At 41.8% G+C, this 17,455-nt stretch overlaps 1 protein-coding gene across 2 annotated transcripts; it reads left to right on the top strand.

Annotated features, from left to right (window-relative positions):
* Positions 1-10,545: 10,545 nt before the first annotated feature.
* On the top strand, positions 10,546-14,583 carry LOC146650289 (toll-like receptor 1). 2 transcript variants are annotated; one of them, XM_085386419.1, is made up of 2 exons: positions 10,546-12,995; positions 14,078-14,583. In XM_085386419.1, exons 1-2 carry the CDS (start codon positions 10,576-10,578, stop codon positions 14,079-14,081), a joined length of 2,424 nt encoding a protein of 807 aa, XP_085242545.1. In that variant the 5' UTR covers positions 10,546-10,575; the 3' UTR covers positions 14,082-14,583. The 2 variants fall into 2 exon arrangements, with proteins under 2 accessions (XP_085242545.1, XP_085242546.1); XM_085386420.1 differs by lacking the exon at positions 14,078-14,583 and having other exon boundaries at positions 10,546-13,728.
* Positions 14,584-17,455: the final 2,872 nt, after the last annotated feature.

Here is a 17,455-nt window from a genome sequence, read left to right as displayed (position 1 = left end):
TAAATAATCAGGATCAGTCGAAGCAGGCGTCATTTCTATTAATCAAGAAGATGAACCAGGCTCGCAAAGTTCCATCAAATATTTGTATCTGTCTCATAGCATTTAATTTAACTGCAAAAGTTTTAGAAGTTTTTTATTGAAAATTATGCAGAAAATTGTGCAGTTTAATGTCTCATTGCCCTCTGAAATGAAAGCATGGTACAAACACGCAAAAAAAAAAAAAAAGAAATCATGAAATCAACTTATGGACCAAAATATCTTCTAAGCTTTTGACTCATCAAAGTAGCCCCCTTTGGCAGATACCAGAATCGACACTCCACATCAGTTGGTGGCACTAATGCACCATTTTGCTGTTTGCCAACCGCCAATAAACAATATAAAGAAGAAGAAACCTTATTAATCCCAGAGGGAAATTTAGTTGTCATAGCAGGAAATATACAACGAACATCAAGCGCTCACATAAAATGAGAGTAGAAACAGATTTATTGATAGATAAATAGATAAATATAGAGATATAGGTATGAATGTAAATATAAAAGGACAAATAAATGTTGTGGTGTACAAAGTGACAGGATGCACTGAGGTGTGATTCATTCTGTTCCACATGTGTGGACTGGTGGGAGGGTCATGGTCCATTGTTCACAGCAGATCTCACAGCTGAACACACCCGTGGCTCTTTCTACAACAGAAATCACCTTTGTCACAGCTTTCATGATCAAAATGCTCAGATTTCTTCATGTTGTCATGGTCTTTTTTAAACTTGGACATAGATGTAAATCATTTAGATGTTAACACAGCACAGCACGCCGCCACGACCGCCCAGCACACCGTGACAGTAGTAAAGGATAATAAACATCACTCTCCTCATATTCTGATTCTGTCTTCATTGTGTTTTAATAAAGAGAAATTTATTTTGCTGATTTGTGTTAATTTTGCCAGACAACTGAAAGTGTGTGGACTCATCACATAGCAGGACTCTAGAGTGCGACCAACTTGGTCACAAATGCCACCAAATTTTTCAATGGTGCGACCAAATGTTCGAGTGTAGTAAAAAAAAAAAAGAACTACGAAACTCTGAAAGTCTCCGTGTGGTCAACAGCAGACACACATTATGCCCCTATTGTGGTCTAAACCAATCAAAGATGGTCTCTGATTGGCCGTGGTCCAGTTGAAAGTGCAGGCAGATAGAGAGGTGAGGAGCTTGAATGAAGCCATATCGATTCATTAAATCCTGACTTTTAAATATAAATGTATTTGGCCAGAAACGGCAGAATCTCAGGTTAAAGCTCACAAAACTAACATTTGGGTGCCTCTAACTTTTGTGCTGGTGCACCAGTGCAACCGTAGCAAAAAGTTAGTCTAGAGCCCTGCAATGAACAGAGTAAGTGGTAAAGCATCACCCAGTTACAAGAATCAGATTCATTCATTCTTTTAAGGACATTCTTACCCTGTGAAACTTTATTCTTCATTTCCCTTTTCTCTACTTTCATTTTCTTGGAATTAGAGAAGAAGTGTTTTAAAAGTGTACAGTTACCATTAATGTGCTGTTCGTAAGTTTCTAGGTAATTTTTTGTAAGGTTGCAAGGCTAAGAAAAGTATCATTTTTAGCTGTGTTATTATGCAGTGTTTCTGACAATTCCACTTCTGTCACTGTAGAGAAGAATATATATATTTATATATACAATATATTTGTTTCAGCCATCCAATGAACAGAGACAGTTTAACACCAAACCTCTGCAGGTCGCTGCAAAAACACAACAGCTTGCATCAGGTTTCAGCTTTAAACTGCGCAGCAGCTTCATTTGCCCACACAGTTCTTTCTGTAGACCAACCGGATGTATTCACTGTCACTGTAAAGACTGTCAGTGGGAAGCTGGGCCTGAACAATTAAGCTCTCAGCCACAAACTACAAACAGCAGAGTTTCTATGTGACCGTGAGGTGAGACCGCCATAAGAGGAAAACTAAACCCAACCACGGTGCGTCAGTGTAAACAACATTACTGAAGAAGAGATTTTCCTCTTCTCCAACTAGACAAATCTGGACTAAAAAAATCATAACAATCATAAAAATGTCTGTGGGGGGAAACTCCCACTAGGCTTGAATCTGGGACTCTCCACCATTTGAGCCTAGAACGGAAGAAGCTTCTCGGATGAGAGGGGAAACGTCTTCACGCAACTTAAAGACGCTTTTCTTTGCAAGCTCCTTTGACTACGATGACCTGGATGACTGAGAACCTTCACAGACAACAATCATAAAAATAGAAATCTTTGAAATGTCCATACCACTAATACAATCATCAACTTTTTTGGTGGTTTGAGAACATTTGATAATGCAGAAAACACAAAATACAGCTGAGGTTGATGGGAACAGCACGAGTCTGCATGCATTTGGCTACAAACCACTTCATAGGACAAATTAAGGATTTGGCTCAGTTTATTTTTATAGAGTCAATTCAAAACAGTCATTGCCTCGAGACATTTGATATGTGGAGGTGATACGCAGGACTAAAATACTGCTCACGTAAATGCAAAATGTGTCGTTGTGTCTAATAATTATGGACAAAATTACTCCTTAATTGTCAGGATCCGAACAGTACAGAGTACACAGGCGTTTAATACAAAAATATGAAAGATTATTAACGAAGCCAAAAACTTAAACTGGTAGACCAATAAAAGAGGTCGACTCAATAAACTAAACTCAAGATAACAACTAAGAAAACCTCAAACAAACATGACTGATCTGCGACACATGAGGGAACTTAAATACTGGCTTAGCTAAACCAAATGACACACAAGGAGGAAAAAAATGGCTGCGATATAACCAAACACCCCTGAGGCAGCGAAGCGCGTGGTTCAGTCCAAAGAGGCTGTCAGCAGCACTTCAGGCCAAAACCACAGGTTTGCCAACCAGGAAGGAGAAGCCGAAGCCCGAGGTAACTCAAACAAAGAAAGCTGAACCAATACAACACAAAAGTGCTAATGTGTGTGTGCACCATGTAAACACTGTAAGGTGCAAAAACACATTTAATAATTAAACTGTATTAAGTTGCGACTGCAAAGTAAACTAAAGTGAAACAACTAATGGTGAGCTGTGGATTTTAACATGTGTGGCTCGCCACCACATTTATCCTAATTTAAGGAAGTGACATTGGAAACTCCCACACCGTGCTATGATTACCCAAGGACACACTGTTTGGGGGAGGGGGGGTCATCATATTTCCCAGAATTACAGGTTGAATTTTAAAACACTATAAATTACTTATAACAGATATTTTTATTATTTTTTATAACAGATAAGAAGCTGAGCTCACATGGTGTGCAATATGATGACAAAGGTGAAGCAACACGTGTCTGAAAACTTTATGTAACTTTATTGCATTGTTGCTCTGCTATTCTCAGCTGTTTCTATGAATGGTTTTCACAGTCAGTCAAATCTGCACCATATTCCAGTGAAAATGTACTCAGAGGGATTTTTAAGCAACAGAGTTTGATGACATGTTGCTTAGATCCCAGGTATCAGTGCACTGTAAACACACCTCAGCCCGTACAATGCAGATCTAAAGATAAAACAGAGTAAACAGAGCAGCTGGTCTTTCCTCCGTCTCACTCTTCGACTACGTCCACACCGGCCCGGATAGATTTGAAAACGGTGTTTGTGTCTGAAAACGCTCTGCGTCCACACTAGCGTTTCCAGTCGTTTTCACAGAGTTGTATTGGAACGGCCGAAACTTCACCCTTCACTGTTTGCAATTTTTATTGAACCACTAGCAGCAGCAATTAGACAGAATTCAGTAATTAAGGGCATAAAATGCAAGAACGTGGAACATAAAATCAGCCTTTATGCGGATGATGTGTTACTTTTTCTCCAAAACTCACAAACCAATATCTCTGGGGTGATTGCATTGATAAACTCTTTTGCAAGAATATCAGATTACTCAATTAACTGGTCAAAATCTACAGTCCTACCGATTAATTGCTCCTTCCATTATTCTTCTTCTACACCACTGCAATCTGGAGATATTAAATATTTAGGTATTAATGTTTCTCCCAAGCTTGCAGATCTAACTAAATTAAACCATATCCCACTTTTAAAGAAGGTAGAAGGTGATCTGACTAGATGGAAATGTCTACCCATATCACTCATGGGAAGGGTTGCCGCTATAAAAATGATGGTCTTACCAAAAATAAATTATTTATTCTCAATGATCCCAACTAAACCGCCACAAGATTGGTTCAGATCTCTAGATTCATGTATGTCCAAATTCCTTTGGAAAAATAAACCCCCACGTATAAGCTTAAAAACACTACAAAAGACCAAGGATAAAGGAGGACTAGAACTGCCTAACTTTCAGCACTACTTCTTAGCCAACAGGCTTCAGTTTATCTCAGGATGGCTAAAACATACCCTCTTAGATGAACCTTGGCTAGATGTAGAACAAGCACTCTGCAATAATCTAGAGATCTCAGACCTACCATTTATCAGCTCAAACATCCAACGACATGAATGCTTTAAAAGCATCAACATCAGCTTTTCTCTGACAGCATGGTGGGAGTTTCTAAAAATGACGGCGTCTTCATTAATCCCATGCAAACGTACACCTATCTGGAACAACCCTGACATATTACAAAACAATAATATGATAAACTTTTCAGATTGGAGTGGTAAACAGTGTTGGGACTAACGCGTTATTAAGTAACGCGTTACAGTAACTACGTTATTATTGTGGTAACGAGCACGGTAACTAGTTATTATGCCAAAACCAGGAACGCGTTACTCGTTACTGGGATTTAGATAGGCTCGTTACTCGTTACTTCGTGTGGTGGCATCGCGGAGCTTCCACAGATTCAGTAACATTAGCAAGTGGTGGAGGCCAGCAGGTGGATGAGGGAAAGGGGAGGCAGGAGGAGAGACCTGAAGCAGCGCTGGTCCGAGAGTGTCAGGTGAACTGAACTTCAGGTAAGAAGTTATGACCTGCAGTCTCTCTGGGTCAGATATAAACCAAGTTTAGGTGGAGTTTATTTTCGTTGTGCTGACTTTTTCCTACTGCGTGCTAGCTAGCATGACGGAGTTTCTATACAGCTGGGTGGTGCTATGTTACTGATGTTGAACTTTATTTTGTTCATAAGGTTAGTTAGTAGAGTTGCCAACCGTCCCGTCTGGTATTCAGAGAAAATATTACGCGTTTCTTATTGAGGTGAAAAGGAACAGTTTGTCCCGGACTTCAGCTACAATGAAAAAGACACAAAGCTGGAGTTATTCTGTGTCTTTGCTGCACAGCTGCCTCTTCTTCTCTCATTCTCCCCCCTCCCTCTCCCGTTTGTACTTCAATCATGAAACTGATCAATGATCAGCTGATCGTCTCTCTTGTTTATTTATCGCCCACTTTGCGCCAGAAAGAGGAAACCAGCGGATGTCGCGCTAAACAACAGCAGCACGTTTAAGCTCGATCAGCTGTTGTTAGAATTTATTTAATATTAATTTCTAGTATCAGCTGATGTTTGCTGGAGCCACAGCTGTAAAGCTGCTGGTCATGATGTAGGTTTGTATATCTGGTGAGAGGGAAACATGAAGATGAAACCAGGAGATGTCCTTACTGAACCATCAGAGCTGTGATGGAGAAACAGGTTTACCTTTTAGTTAACATGGATGAGTTGAAGGGAAGTTATGAACTGTTTCTGAGAGACAAATAACACCAGGATCCTTTTCTAAGTAGCTGACAGCTGGTGACTGTGCAGGGGCGGGTCTAGCAAAGTGTTGCCAGGGGGCCAGGTAGGGCATTAACAGGGAAAGGGGGGCACAAAGAAATACTTTCTTATTCTCATTTAAAATGTTTCACTTTTAAAAAAATAATTATCTGAGTCTTGCAACAAACAATTGATAGATTGATGCATATATACCATCAGAACAGTGTACATCACTGTCACAACAGCGTTTATTTTCATTCAAAGGCTTTATGATTTTTCCTATAATGGTGGGCCGGTCTCTAGTCAAAATGCCCGGGACGATTTTCTGTCCCAGTCCAGCCCTGTATGCAGCTCATCTGCAGTCTGGTGTTACCTACATCTTCCTATTCAGAAGGCAGAATTTCTGAGTTCTGAGTACAATCGAAAGCACCACGACTGCAGTTTTTGTGTTGGATGTAAAAAGCAGGCTAGGATAGAATCAGGCGTGGGATTTCTCTCGTGGAAATGTGCACATTATTTTTTCCTTTCTATTGGTAGGTGGCACAGTGCACTGTGGCAAGTAAGCAAGCTAGAAGACTGGCAATCTGGCTGGGTATCCAGTTACGGAAGCAACACATTAACAAGAGAATTCTGAGTAAAACCAAAGTTACTTTCCCTAGTAACTATTTACTCTGAAAGTAACGAGTAACTTGAAGTAACTGAGTTACTTTTGATAGAAGTAACTAGTAATGTAACTAAGTTACTAATTTAAAGTAACTTACCCAACACTGGTGGTAAAGGAATCAAATATTTAAAACATATACTAGAAGGAACAGAATTTATTTCATTTGACGGACTAGTTACACAATATGGGATCAACAAGAAAAGATTTTTAGAATATCAACAAATTAAATCCATAGTAAAAAAAGAAATTTAAACCGGGTCAAGTTGAACTACAAACACCACCAAGTGTGGTTCAATTACTCTTAAAACCCCCAGATTACTTTCCAAAATATACAGAATGCTTTCTAAAACAGATGAATCAATATCACTTCCTATTGCAAAATGTGAAGCGGATTTATCAGTTAACTTAGACCAAAACTTCTGGTCTCAAATATGCTTAAAAACCTTTCATTTAATTATAAATCCCAGTGTTGGGTCTGCGCTTCCACAGGCCCCGCTGGTTTAGAGACTTATTCCCGTTAACGAAAAGCAAAGAAACAAGACGAACATCTTTAACTGGTTTTTACTTGCTAGCAAGTGAAGCCCGCTCGGTGTCTCAGGAAAGCACTCTGAATCCAACCACAGACGACCTCGACTCAGGCCTCCGCTTGCCGCCTTTCATTGAAAACAGTTACAGTACACACAAGCACCTCCCATTGTAAACCCCCCCTATGGTCACAAAAGATAAGGCACTATGTGTGTATGTGTGTGTGTGTATGTGCGAGAGTGTGTGTGTGTGTGTGTGTGTTTGTGTTTGACTTCCTGCCCACAAAAGAGTCATAAAAGCAGGAAGGTTACTAACCAAGAAAACAGAACCCTCACACAGATGTCCCTGTGATAAAACACTATAACCTCCCCCACCAACAAACTGGCTGGGGAGGGAGTCAGCGACAAAGGAATGTCTTTGGGGCGATCGTGGCTCAAGAGTTGGGAGTTCGTCTTGTAATCGGAAGGTTGCCGGTTCGAGCCCCGGCTCCGACAGTCTCAGTCGTTGTGTCCTTAAGCAAGACGCTTCACCCGTTGCCTACTGGTGGTGGTCAGAGGGCCCGGTGGCGCCAGTGTCCGGCAGCCTCGCCTCTGTCAGTGCGCCCCAGGGCAGCTGTGGCTACAATGTAGCTGCCATCACCAGTGTGTGGATGACTGGATATGTAAAGCGCTTTGGGGTCCTTAGGGACTAGTAAAGCGCTATATAAATACAGGCCATTTACCATTTTTTGTTTTGTGCCCTTTCTCACCGTTCCTCTTCCCCGCTGTTTTTCTTTCCCTCCCTCTCTTTCTTTCTCCCTTTTCCCAGTCATATCTGTCCCGTATGTAACAACTGAAAATAAAATAAAATAAACAATAAAAACAAAGGCCAATCAAATGGACGGCCAGGCCGGGATGGTCCACTTGGTAAAGTAAATCTGTTGGGCATCTTTCTTTGACTTTAGACAATAATTCTGATGACAAAAGATCCAAACGGGACAGGCGGAAAAAAAAGAAAAAAATGAAACAGCCGAAAACGCTGACGTTCCAGTCCTGCGCATGCGTGAAACGCAAGAAGATTCAGCCTGCCTCATTTCTGTCTGCTGTTTATTTACTTTCCGGCAAAATGTCGAGGAAAAGCACCGAGTTTTTTAAATGGACTAACAATGAGGTGGAGCCGTTGCTGCGAGTAAAACAAAAGTACAAAGTTGCAAAACGTCTCAGTGTGGACAGGAGGCCAAAACGGAGTGAAAACGAAGTGTTTTTAAATGAAAACGCATTAGTGTGGACGTAGTCTTTATCTGTGTGTGTGTGTGTGAACAGAGAGAGAGGTGAAAACACAGCGTCCCTGCAGTGTGAGCCGTAACACTGTCCCTGATGTTGTTGATACTGCTGTGTTTGACACACCTGAGCAGACTTCCTGTGTCTCCATGAGAGCAGCACATCTTAATTCACAAAGATCTCATGTTAAACACTTAATCATATGTCCACAGTGGACAATGTAAGTATATGTGATTATACGGTGAAGCTTCGAGTGGCTAACCTGTTTGTGTCACGCAGGTGAAAACAGACTCAGGCGCAGACCAGCTGAACTAGAATAGCAATCACAAGTTTTTTTACAAAACACCACGTGAAAGTATATAAAGTGTACAGGGCAGTGATATTCAATGGTCCAAGGGAAAAGGGGAGAAAGTCCAAAACATGCTGCGCTCGTTCGCTCCTTTTGTATTTGTTTCCAGCACACTCACTCTCACTCCACTCCACTCCATGCCACGCAGGGAAACAGGTCAGGATTATGAACGAGTCCGAGAATCTATGCACAGGAGAACTGCGTTTAGCATAAACAGAGAAATCACACGAGAAACAGGGTTGGAGCTGTACTGACAGAGTAACTCGAGTAACTCGTCAGCTGCTATTTAAGCTGAGCCCTCAGCTTAAATAGCCCAGAAGTCCAGGTAAACAGGTAGATTCACGGCAGGTGCGTGGGCCAAGGGCGGGAGCCCAGCTGAGCTCATGAGCAAAGGATAGGCTAAGAAGTCACCACAGCTGACTGGTACAGTGCCAGTATCACTGCTGATCAACCTCCTGTTTCACTCTGCATACTCGTAGAAGAAGGCCAGAAAATTACAGGTAATGATTCATTGCAGAGTGGTTTAAACATATGGTGAGTGAAAAAGAAACACTCAGAGCATCAAACGGCCCCAAGTACCTCGGTCTATCGTCGCGTAGCTGAGGGAGGATCCAGGGTCACCTGACCCACTGAAACTATCTGCTTTATCATAAAGGAAAGCAGTCTGTTGCTGAAGACTGACGAGTATAAAATAGCATTTTTGCACCAACAAGGTGATTCTCAAAGTGCTGTTGGCCAAAAACTTGGTAGATCTCGGCGTGGTGTGCAGTGTGCCGTTAATAAACTGGGGAAACAGGACAAGTAAACGTCTAAAGAAGAAGTGGAGGGCTTTAAAAAATATCTGCAGCATTTAAAAACTGTATCCACAAGAAATAGAAAAAAAACGGAAGAAGTGAAGAGTTAAAACATCTTAAAGAAGTCCAGTCACTTTCTCTCCAAGCTCCTTAGACTGTAATGTATGTACGGAGGTAGTCTATAGCTGTCTATGGCTGTTTGTACAGCACAGTGCTTTTCAGCCAGCAGTGTTGGGTATTTTGTCAAAATGTGAGGAATTGTAGATGCTGAGAAGTCAGATTTTGACTGACTACACAATACTGTCTATAAACCATTGGTTGGCAACAGCTTCTTCTTTCAACTTGACAATGATCGGAATCAAAGCTGTATAGGAAACCACACAGTGGAACTAATCAAGGACTCTTCCCAGAGTCCAGAGCTCAAAAGTATTTAAGCGGTGTAGGACGTGGAACAAAATGCATCCAGCATCTAAAGAAGAGCTTAGACGTGTCCTTTCAGAAGGCTGGAGAACTGTTCTCAAAGAAATAACAAAAAGATTTCAGGCTGTATTGAAGAATAAAGGGAGTCATATCAAATATGACTTTAAATATATCAAATAATGTCAAGTTCATAAGAATTGTAAAAAGTCCGTTTTTGCCTTTTAAACTGTGCTTCCATATATGGTTGGACATGTTGTAATAAACTGTTGCACCCATTTTTCATTTTCCTAGCAAAATATGAGGAAATGAAATTATACTTTAGACTTTTATTGGAAAGACCCTCTGAGGAAATACTTTTTTCTCCTGTCAGTTGCGTAAGCTTTAGACATAACATTTGCTTTCTCAGTGGAAAGTCACGGAAAGGAACCAGAGAGAAAGAGGAATTTAAAAGAGGAAAAAGAGGAACAGTTTCTTTTAAGAGCAGGATAAAAGTACTCACACAGCTCAGACCTGAACTTGTCATAGTCAAAGCTGAAGCTATGTCTCCACAAAGGTAACGTACATGTTCATCTCTGGTACATCTATTTTTCTATTTTATTGTACAGCTTTGAAACTGAATGCGATGATTTTCAAATTCTCTGTTTGATGCTGGAATCATATTCAAAATATTTTATTATGGCCGCATACTTTACTGTGAACTTTAAATGATGTGCATTCTACTTTTATTTACATTTCAGGCGGTGCTATTTTTTGGAAACATAGTTGTGCTAAGATATTCCTGCACAGTAAATGGTCGTGTCTTTGAATGACTTCTCTTATGTTGGTGTTTTCAGCACATCTGTGGCTGTTTTGATTGGGACCGTAGTCATCGTGTCCCTAATGAGACCGGACTGCACAGCTATTAAGGAAAATAACGAAGGATTCAAACTATGCGTCACATCAATGCGAGGTGTCAAAGACCTCTCACATCAAAACATCACCAGTGTTCCATCAAGTCTTTCCAACGAAACACAGTATTTGGACATCTCCTACAACGTCATCCAAACGCTGGAAGGAACTGAGTTTTCTGGACTATCCCAGCTTTGTTTTTTGAAAGCAGCTCACTGTGGACTTCGGGAGATTTCAGCCACAGTGTTCACCCACACACCAGCACTCAAAATTCTCAACATATCTAACAATGACTTAGCGTTCATCCCTGACATTTCCTTGAAACAGCTGAAAATTCTTGATCTGGCCAACAACCTGTATACCAGCTATGAATTACCGGCATCCTTTCAGAACTTTACAAAGCTAGACTTCCTGTCTCTGGGTAGTACAGCTGCTCTGTCAGTGAGCTACGGTGACTTTGATGCCCTGATGAATGCTTCTGTTCAGCATCTGGCTTTGGGAGCAGGAACTCACTGGCAAAAGTATGAATCTGGTTCTCTTGCAAAAATCAAGTCTCTCAAAAAACTGTCCCTCTTTGCATCTTTTTGTGGAACCTTTGGGATGTTTGAGAACCTCCTTGTGGACTTGAATGTGACACAAGCAAAAATGTTGCGATTCATCTCTCTATTTCCAGACAGCTGCAATGTGAGCGACAACCCCTTTAAGAACCTGAGAACAATGCCTTTTATACAGAATCTCACCTTAGAAAACACCTGGATAAACAGCACGTTTATGGTGGTGTTCATGAAGAACGTGTGGCTTTCCCCTCTCCACGAGCTCTCATTTGTCAACATCACTTACAATGAGGATACACCAGATGGCTTTAATTTACCACCCATTAATCACACAATCAATCTTTCCTCAGTTATCTTTAATGGTGTGAATCATTATCAATACAGATATCCCACGATAAACATGAGCTTTGAGGCCTTCTCCAGACTGACCTATTTAAAGTTCTCTGGGACTGGAATGAATATTTTACCCTGCAGAGTCATGACTGCCCTGCCATCACTGGAGATTCTTGATCTATCAGATAACCTGCTGACAGAATCGGGCTTCTGGTGGACTCCGTGTTCAAACAGCTCTGTTTTTCCCAAACTGCGGAAGCTGTCTTTAAGCAGGAACCGCTTCAGCAGTCTTTCCTTTATCTCTCAGAAGACACATCAGATGAACTCACTAGAGTCTCTGGATCTCAGCTTCAACTCCATCCACTTGGATGGGGACTGCTATTGGCCTGCTCAGCTGACTGAGCTTAGCCTTGGAAACAACAACCTGGGCAACAGTGTCTTTGCATATCTGTCATCAGACTTTGAGAAGATTGACTTGTCAAAGACAGGAATAACGTCTATAATGCAAAAGGATCTGACTCGCTTTTCCAAGCTGACACATCTTACACTTAGCTCCAACAGCATCCAGGTTATCCCGGTAGATCTTAGTGTCCCAGCTCTGCTAAGTCTTCACATAGACCAGAATGCTATCACATCTATATCGAGAGAGGTCTTGGCAGGGCTTCCCAGGCTTCAGAAACTCAAAGTTGGAGGCAATCCGTTTGTCTGCTCGTGTGACTCCTATTGGTTCATCACTGCTTTCAACAAGTCCTTGTTAATGGACTGGCCCTTAGATTATACATGTAACACACCACTGTCATTTGCAGGTCTGCCATTGTCAGAGTACAAACCCAGTAAGCTGTCGTGTGAGATGTGGCTTCAAGCTGCAGTTGCGCTGCCCGTGCTAATAGTTATATCTGCAGCCGTAGGTCTGGTTTTTCATAAATGTGATGGAGCATGGTATACAAAGATGTTATGGGTCTGGATAAGGATGAAAAGGAGAGGCAAGAAACGTTCCAATATTTTGAACAATGCATCCTTTAGTTATCATGCGTTCATTTCCTACAGTAATCAAGATTCTGACTGGGTGGACACCCACCTGGTTCCCACTTTGGAAGGTGCTGGATTTTCCCTATGTGTCCACGAGAGAGACTTTGTCCCTGGAGAGTGGATCATAGACAACATCATCAACTGTGTTGAGTCTAGCTACAAGACGCTGTTTGTCCTCTCCAAACACTTTGTGCAAAGCGAATGGTGCAACTACGAGCTCTTCTTCGCTCAGCACCGAGCCATCAGTGTCCATCGGGACTCACTGGTCTTCATATTATTGGAGCCCATTCCGACAGACTCTCTTCCTAAGAAGTATTTGAGACTCAGAAGTTTGCTGAGGCAGCAGACATACCTTGAGTGGCCAAAAGATGACAGGAAGCAGCAGACTTTCTGGGCAAGCCTGAAATCCACGCTGCATATTGCAGACAAATCTGTTGTTCTGAAAGACATTGCACTGGCCATTTCAGATACAGTACCTCTGTTTGCAGACCAAATGTAAGTCACGAAACTATTTTATTCAAGCATGAAATGTGCACATACTAATGTGCACAATGAAACAGGTTTGGGTTGATGATAAAAAATGATTTTTGTCAATGAAAAAAATGAAAACAAACCATTATAAATATAAATATAATCAATAACTGGTCAATATTAAATCTGAAATATTTCAGTATTTCGATGATCATTTGTATTTTGCATGCAGAGAAATGTGGTGTCTGTTCTGATGTGGCTTTGTCTTTGTGTCTCCATCCACTGTTTTTAATGACACTTTGCAACACACAGCAAGGAATGATGATGCTGTACAGTACAGGTGACGTATTTGTCCATATAGCACCAAATCACAGTCATCTCAAGATGGTTTGTATTCTAAAGTAGAGACACTACAATAATACAAAGAAAACACAAGAAAACAATTGGTGACAGTGGGAAGGAAAAACTCCCTTTTAACAGGAAGAACCCTTTAGCAAAAACAGGCTCTGGGAGGGGCAAATATCGGGGTTAGGAGAGGAAGAAAAGGACAAAGACACAGTGTGAAAGAGAGGCAGAGATTAATAATCACTAATGATTAAATGCAGAGAGGCGTATAAAGTGAGTGAAAAAGAAACGAGGGCTATTTCTGTATCATGTCTTTGCTCTCAGTTTACGTTGGCAGTCGTTACTCATCATTGCCATTGTAGAAACGACTGTAACCACAATGACTTTAGAAGACTGAATTTTGTCCGTGTGAATAAATATGTTCTTTCCACTTTTTGATTGGTTATATAATGCTAGGTACAACTGCTGTTATGTAGTCACTAACTAGGTGTTTTATAGAAACTGATATCAGTAGAATATTATTTTATCTTTTCTATCTTTTACTTTGTTTGTTTGTTAAATAAACATTTTATTAAAAATGTATGAGTTTTCACATTTCCTCTGAGAGCTCAATGTTACAATGTACATGGAGGTATGTTATGAATATGCTATAACTATGAGTATGTACAGGCTATGAACCGGATATAATTATGAAAACTATACAGAAATATGAACTATAAATATGAAATCTAATGGATTCTAATTGTTGTTACGCTTTACAGGTGAGACAGATAGTGTCACGACTGGGGCAGCAGCCGTGTGATGTGTGGAAAAGGACTCGAATGCAGCACTACTTGAAATGCAGGGTGATTATTATAGAAGACAGAACACAAAGTGGGGATGACAAAACAGAGCTAAGGATAAACTAAACTATAGAACGGCAAACCTGAAACACGAGAGGAGGACTGCAGGGAGAGCACATGGAGTCACCGAGAGGTTCACGGAGCAATGCAGAGTGCGCAATAACACAGGGTGACACAGAGGATGAATACAGACGACGCGACAAAGAACACAGGCAGACACACACTATAAATCCACAGAGGGACACTGGGAAATCACACACAGGTGGGAGACACAGCTGGACCTGATTAGCCTGACGAGACACTAACACCAGGGACCAACAGAGGGAGCACCAACCCAGAAACCCAGCATTCAAAACCCCAAAACACAAATAATAATAACAATAAACTCAAAACACTGGGTCGACGACCCAGGACCATGACAGACAGAGCACTGCCATGAAACTAATAAAACTCAATTCATAATTCTTGACTTCATTACATGATGTTTTACATTTCTTTGTGGACATATGCTCATTTGGACCACTTGGTGGCAGCACTGCATGCAGGAACACCATCATATAAACGTCCAGTCTCTTTTTTACCACTTGGTCCACTCTGCTGTGAAGAAGTGGAAATAATCTGTTTGTAAATTCTATGATGAATAATTATTTTACTCCAAACACCTCCATAAATGATCTCACTCCAGTCCACATCACATCAGATAAGACCCTCATGCTGCTTTAAACTTTTCAGTTCATTACAGATACCGTGTTGCCCAATTAAACCACCAGCTCTTCCCGTACCTTCTCTGTGCACTCACACAGGTTGTAGAAAAGAGTTTAGTGCAGATGAAGTGGTGAAAAGCTGAGGCAGAGAAATAAAAATACACTGAAAATAAAAGCAGCAAAATGAGTCAAAATTAACAGACAAGTTAGTTGTTGCAGCTGCTGTTGCTGCACAGTCAACAGTAGTAACAGCTAGTAACGAGTCCTCACGGGCACAGGAGGCTGTGACTCCATAGAGAAGTGCAGGAGGAGCAAAAGTGAAAGGTGAAATTAACAAGGTAAGAAAAATAGACGGAGGGACGACCACGTCCATGAGCCACTGCTCAAAGATAAAGTGTATTTTTTGCCACATGCTGCAGTTCAGTGCAACTAAGAATGACTAAGAACTAACCCAATAACAACTGTACAAACCTGATTAAAAAGAAAAACTATTTCAAAACATTCCCAGCACGCCCCTGCAGGCGGTCTTCAATCTTCCAGCTCGGGTCCTCTACCAGAGGCCTGGGAGCTTGAGGGTCCTGCGCAGTATCTTAGCTGTTCCCAGGACTGCGCTCTTCTGGACAGAGATCTCCGATGTTGTTCCCGGGATCTGCTGGAGCCACTCGCCTAGCTTGGGAGTCACCGCACCTAGTGCTCCGATTACCACGGGGACCACGCTTACCTTCACCCTCCACATCCTCTCGAGCTCTTCTCTGAGCCCTTGGTATTTCTCCAGCTTCTCGTGTTCCTTCTTCCTGATATTGCTGTCATTGGGAACCGCTACATCGATCACTACGGCCGTCTTCTTCTGTTTGTCTACCACCACTATGTCCGGTTGGTTAGCCACCACCATTTTGTCCGTCTGTATCTGGAAGTCCCACAGGATCTTAGCTCGGTCATTCTCCACCACCCTTGGGGGCATCTCCCATTGTGACCTCGGGACTTCCAGGTTATACTCGGCACAGATGTTCCTGTACACTATGCCGGCCACTTGGTTATGTTGTTCCATGTATGCCCTGCCTGCTAGCATCTTGCACCCTGCTGTTATGTGCTGGATTGTCTCTGGGGCATCTTTACACAGCCTGGGGTCTGGCCTGCTGTGATGGACTCCAGCCTCTATGGATCTGTGCTCATATTTCTCTTTAAATCTTAAAAAAAGATTTAGAAAGAATGTTAGGAAAGCCTTGCATTACACATGGTCTTGAACACCCCACGCCCGCCTTTTAAACTCACCCCTGCTTGCTGCAGTATAATATATACTCAACTGAATTAATTTGTATTTATATAGATCTAAGCGGCAATCACCTAAAGGTGCTTTATATTTAAGATAAAGACTGTAAAATAAAGAGAACCGAGTGAGCACTTGGTGACAGTGGGAGGGAAAAACTCTCTTTTAACAGGTAGAAACCTCTGAAAGAACCAAGTTTAGGGAGCCGCCGCCATCTCTTGTGACTAGTTGGGGGTGAGAGTATAAGGGTATATTTGGAATATATTCCTCAAACTGTACACAACAATATGGCGATTACATCACACTTCCCAAGAATAATGTGATCTGAGTAAGACCTGAGATCTGATTTGTATCCTGAGTCCAGGATTATACTCACCATTTGCAATGCACTCAGTCTTGTTCTTATTACATTATTTCATAGTCTGTTCCTTGGAGGACACACCCAGAATGTGCTGCACAGTCTGGGACTCTACTGTAGTGACTGCTTGTAGGCTGCAGGCACGTGGACTTCCAAACAAAATTGTTTACCCACTAATGACACAATCTGCATGACCCGGATGCAAGTGCACCCTCACATAATTGCAAAAAGTACAACACTGGCATGAGCCTGGAGTGCATGCACCTTTGGGCAAATTGTACAGCTGGTATATTTTCTGCTGTGGCTCAAAAGTAGATCCGTGGTTAAGAGCTGAAGTCATTGAGGTCTGAGACACTGCAGAGAGCAGACCTCACGAGAGCCTGTTTCCATGGCTCTATGCATAATAAATACTCACAGTATGATTCATTAGAATCAGAATCAGAATCAGAAAGGGTTTTATTGCCAAATGTTGAGCAGGTTTACAACATTAGGAAATTGCTGCGGTGCTTCAGTGCAAACATGCTGTCATAAATTGCGCTTAAATAGACATGAAAAAATAAAAGTAAGAATAAGAATTAAGAGTGCTACGTAGAAAGATATATGCATGAGTGCAGGTGGTGATCAGTGCCAAAACATGGAATGATGCAGTGAACACAGCGTAGGGTCATGTGTTAGTGGCGGGAACAGTCATACGGTTATTGTTCATGTGTCCAACAGCAGAGGGGAAGAAACTGTTCTTATGGCGAGAGGTTCTGGTGCGAATGGACCGGAGCCTCCTGCCTGAGGGGAGCAGGTCAAACAGACTGTGTCCAGGGTGAGAAGGGTCAGCTGAGATCCGAGCTGCACGCCGCAATGTCCTGGAGGTGTACAGGTCCTGCAGAGATGGGAGTCTGCAGCCAATCACCTTCTCAGCAGAGCGCACAACACGCTGCAGTCTCTGTTTAACCTCCATAACTACAACATCACCG

The sequence above is a fragment of the Rhamphochromis longiceps genome, linkage group LG17 (assembly GCF_057381845.1).
Source record: "Rhamphochromis longiceps isolate RC_006_pf linkage group LG17, R_longiceps_female_GT1.1, whole genome shotgun sequence".
NCBI lineage: Eukaryota > Metazoa > Chordata > Actinopteri > Cichliformes > Cichlidae > Rhamphochromis > Rhamphochromis longiceps.
The sequence above is the reverse complement of the archived record's forward strand: the minus strand, read 5'-3'. Positions and strand labels throughout refer to the sequence as shown.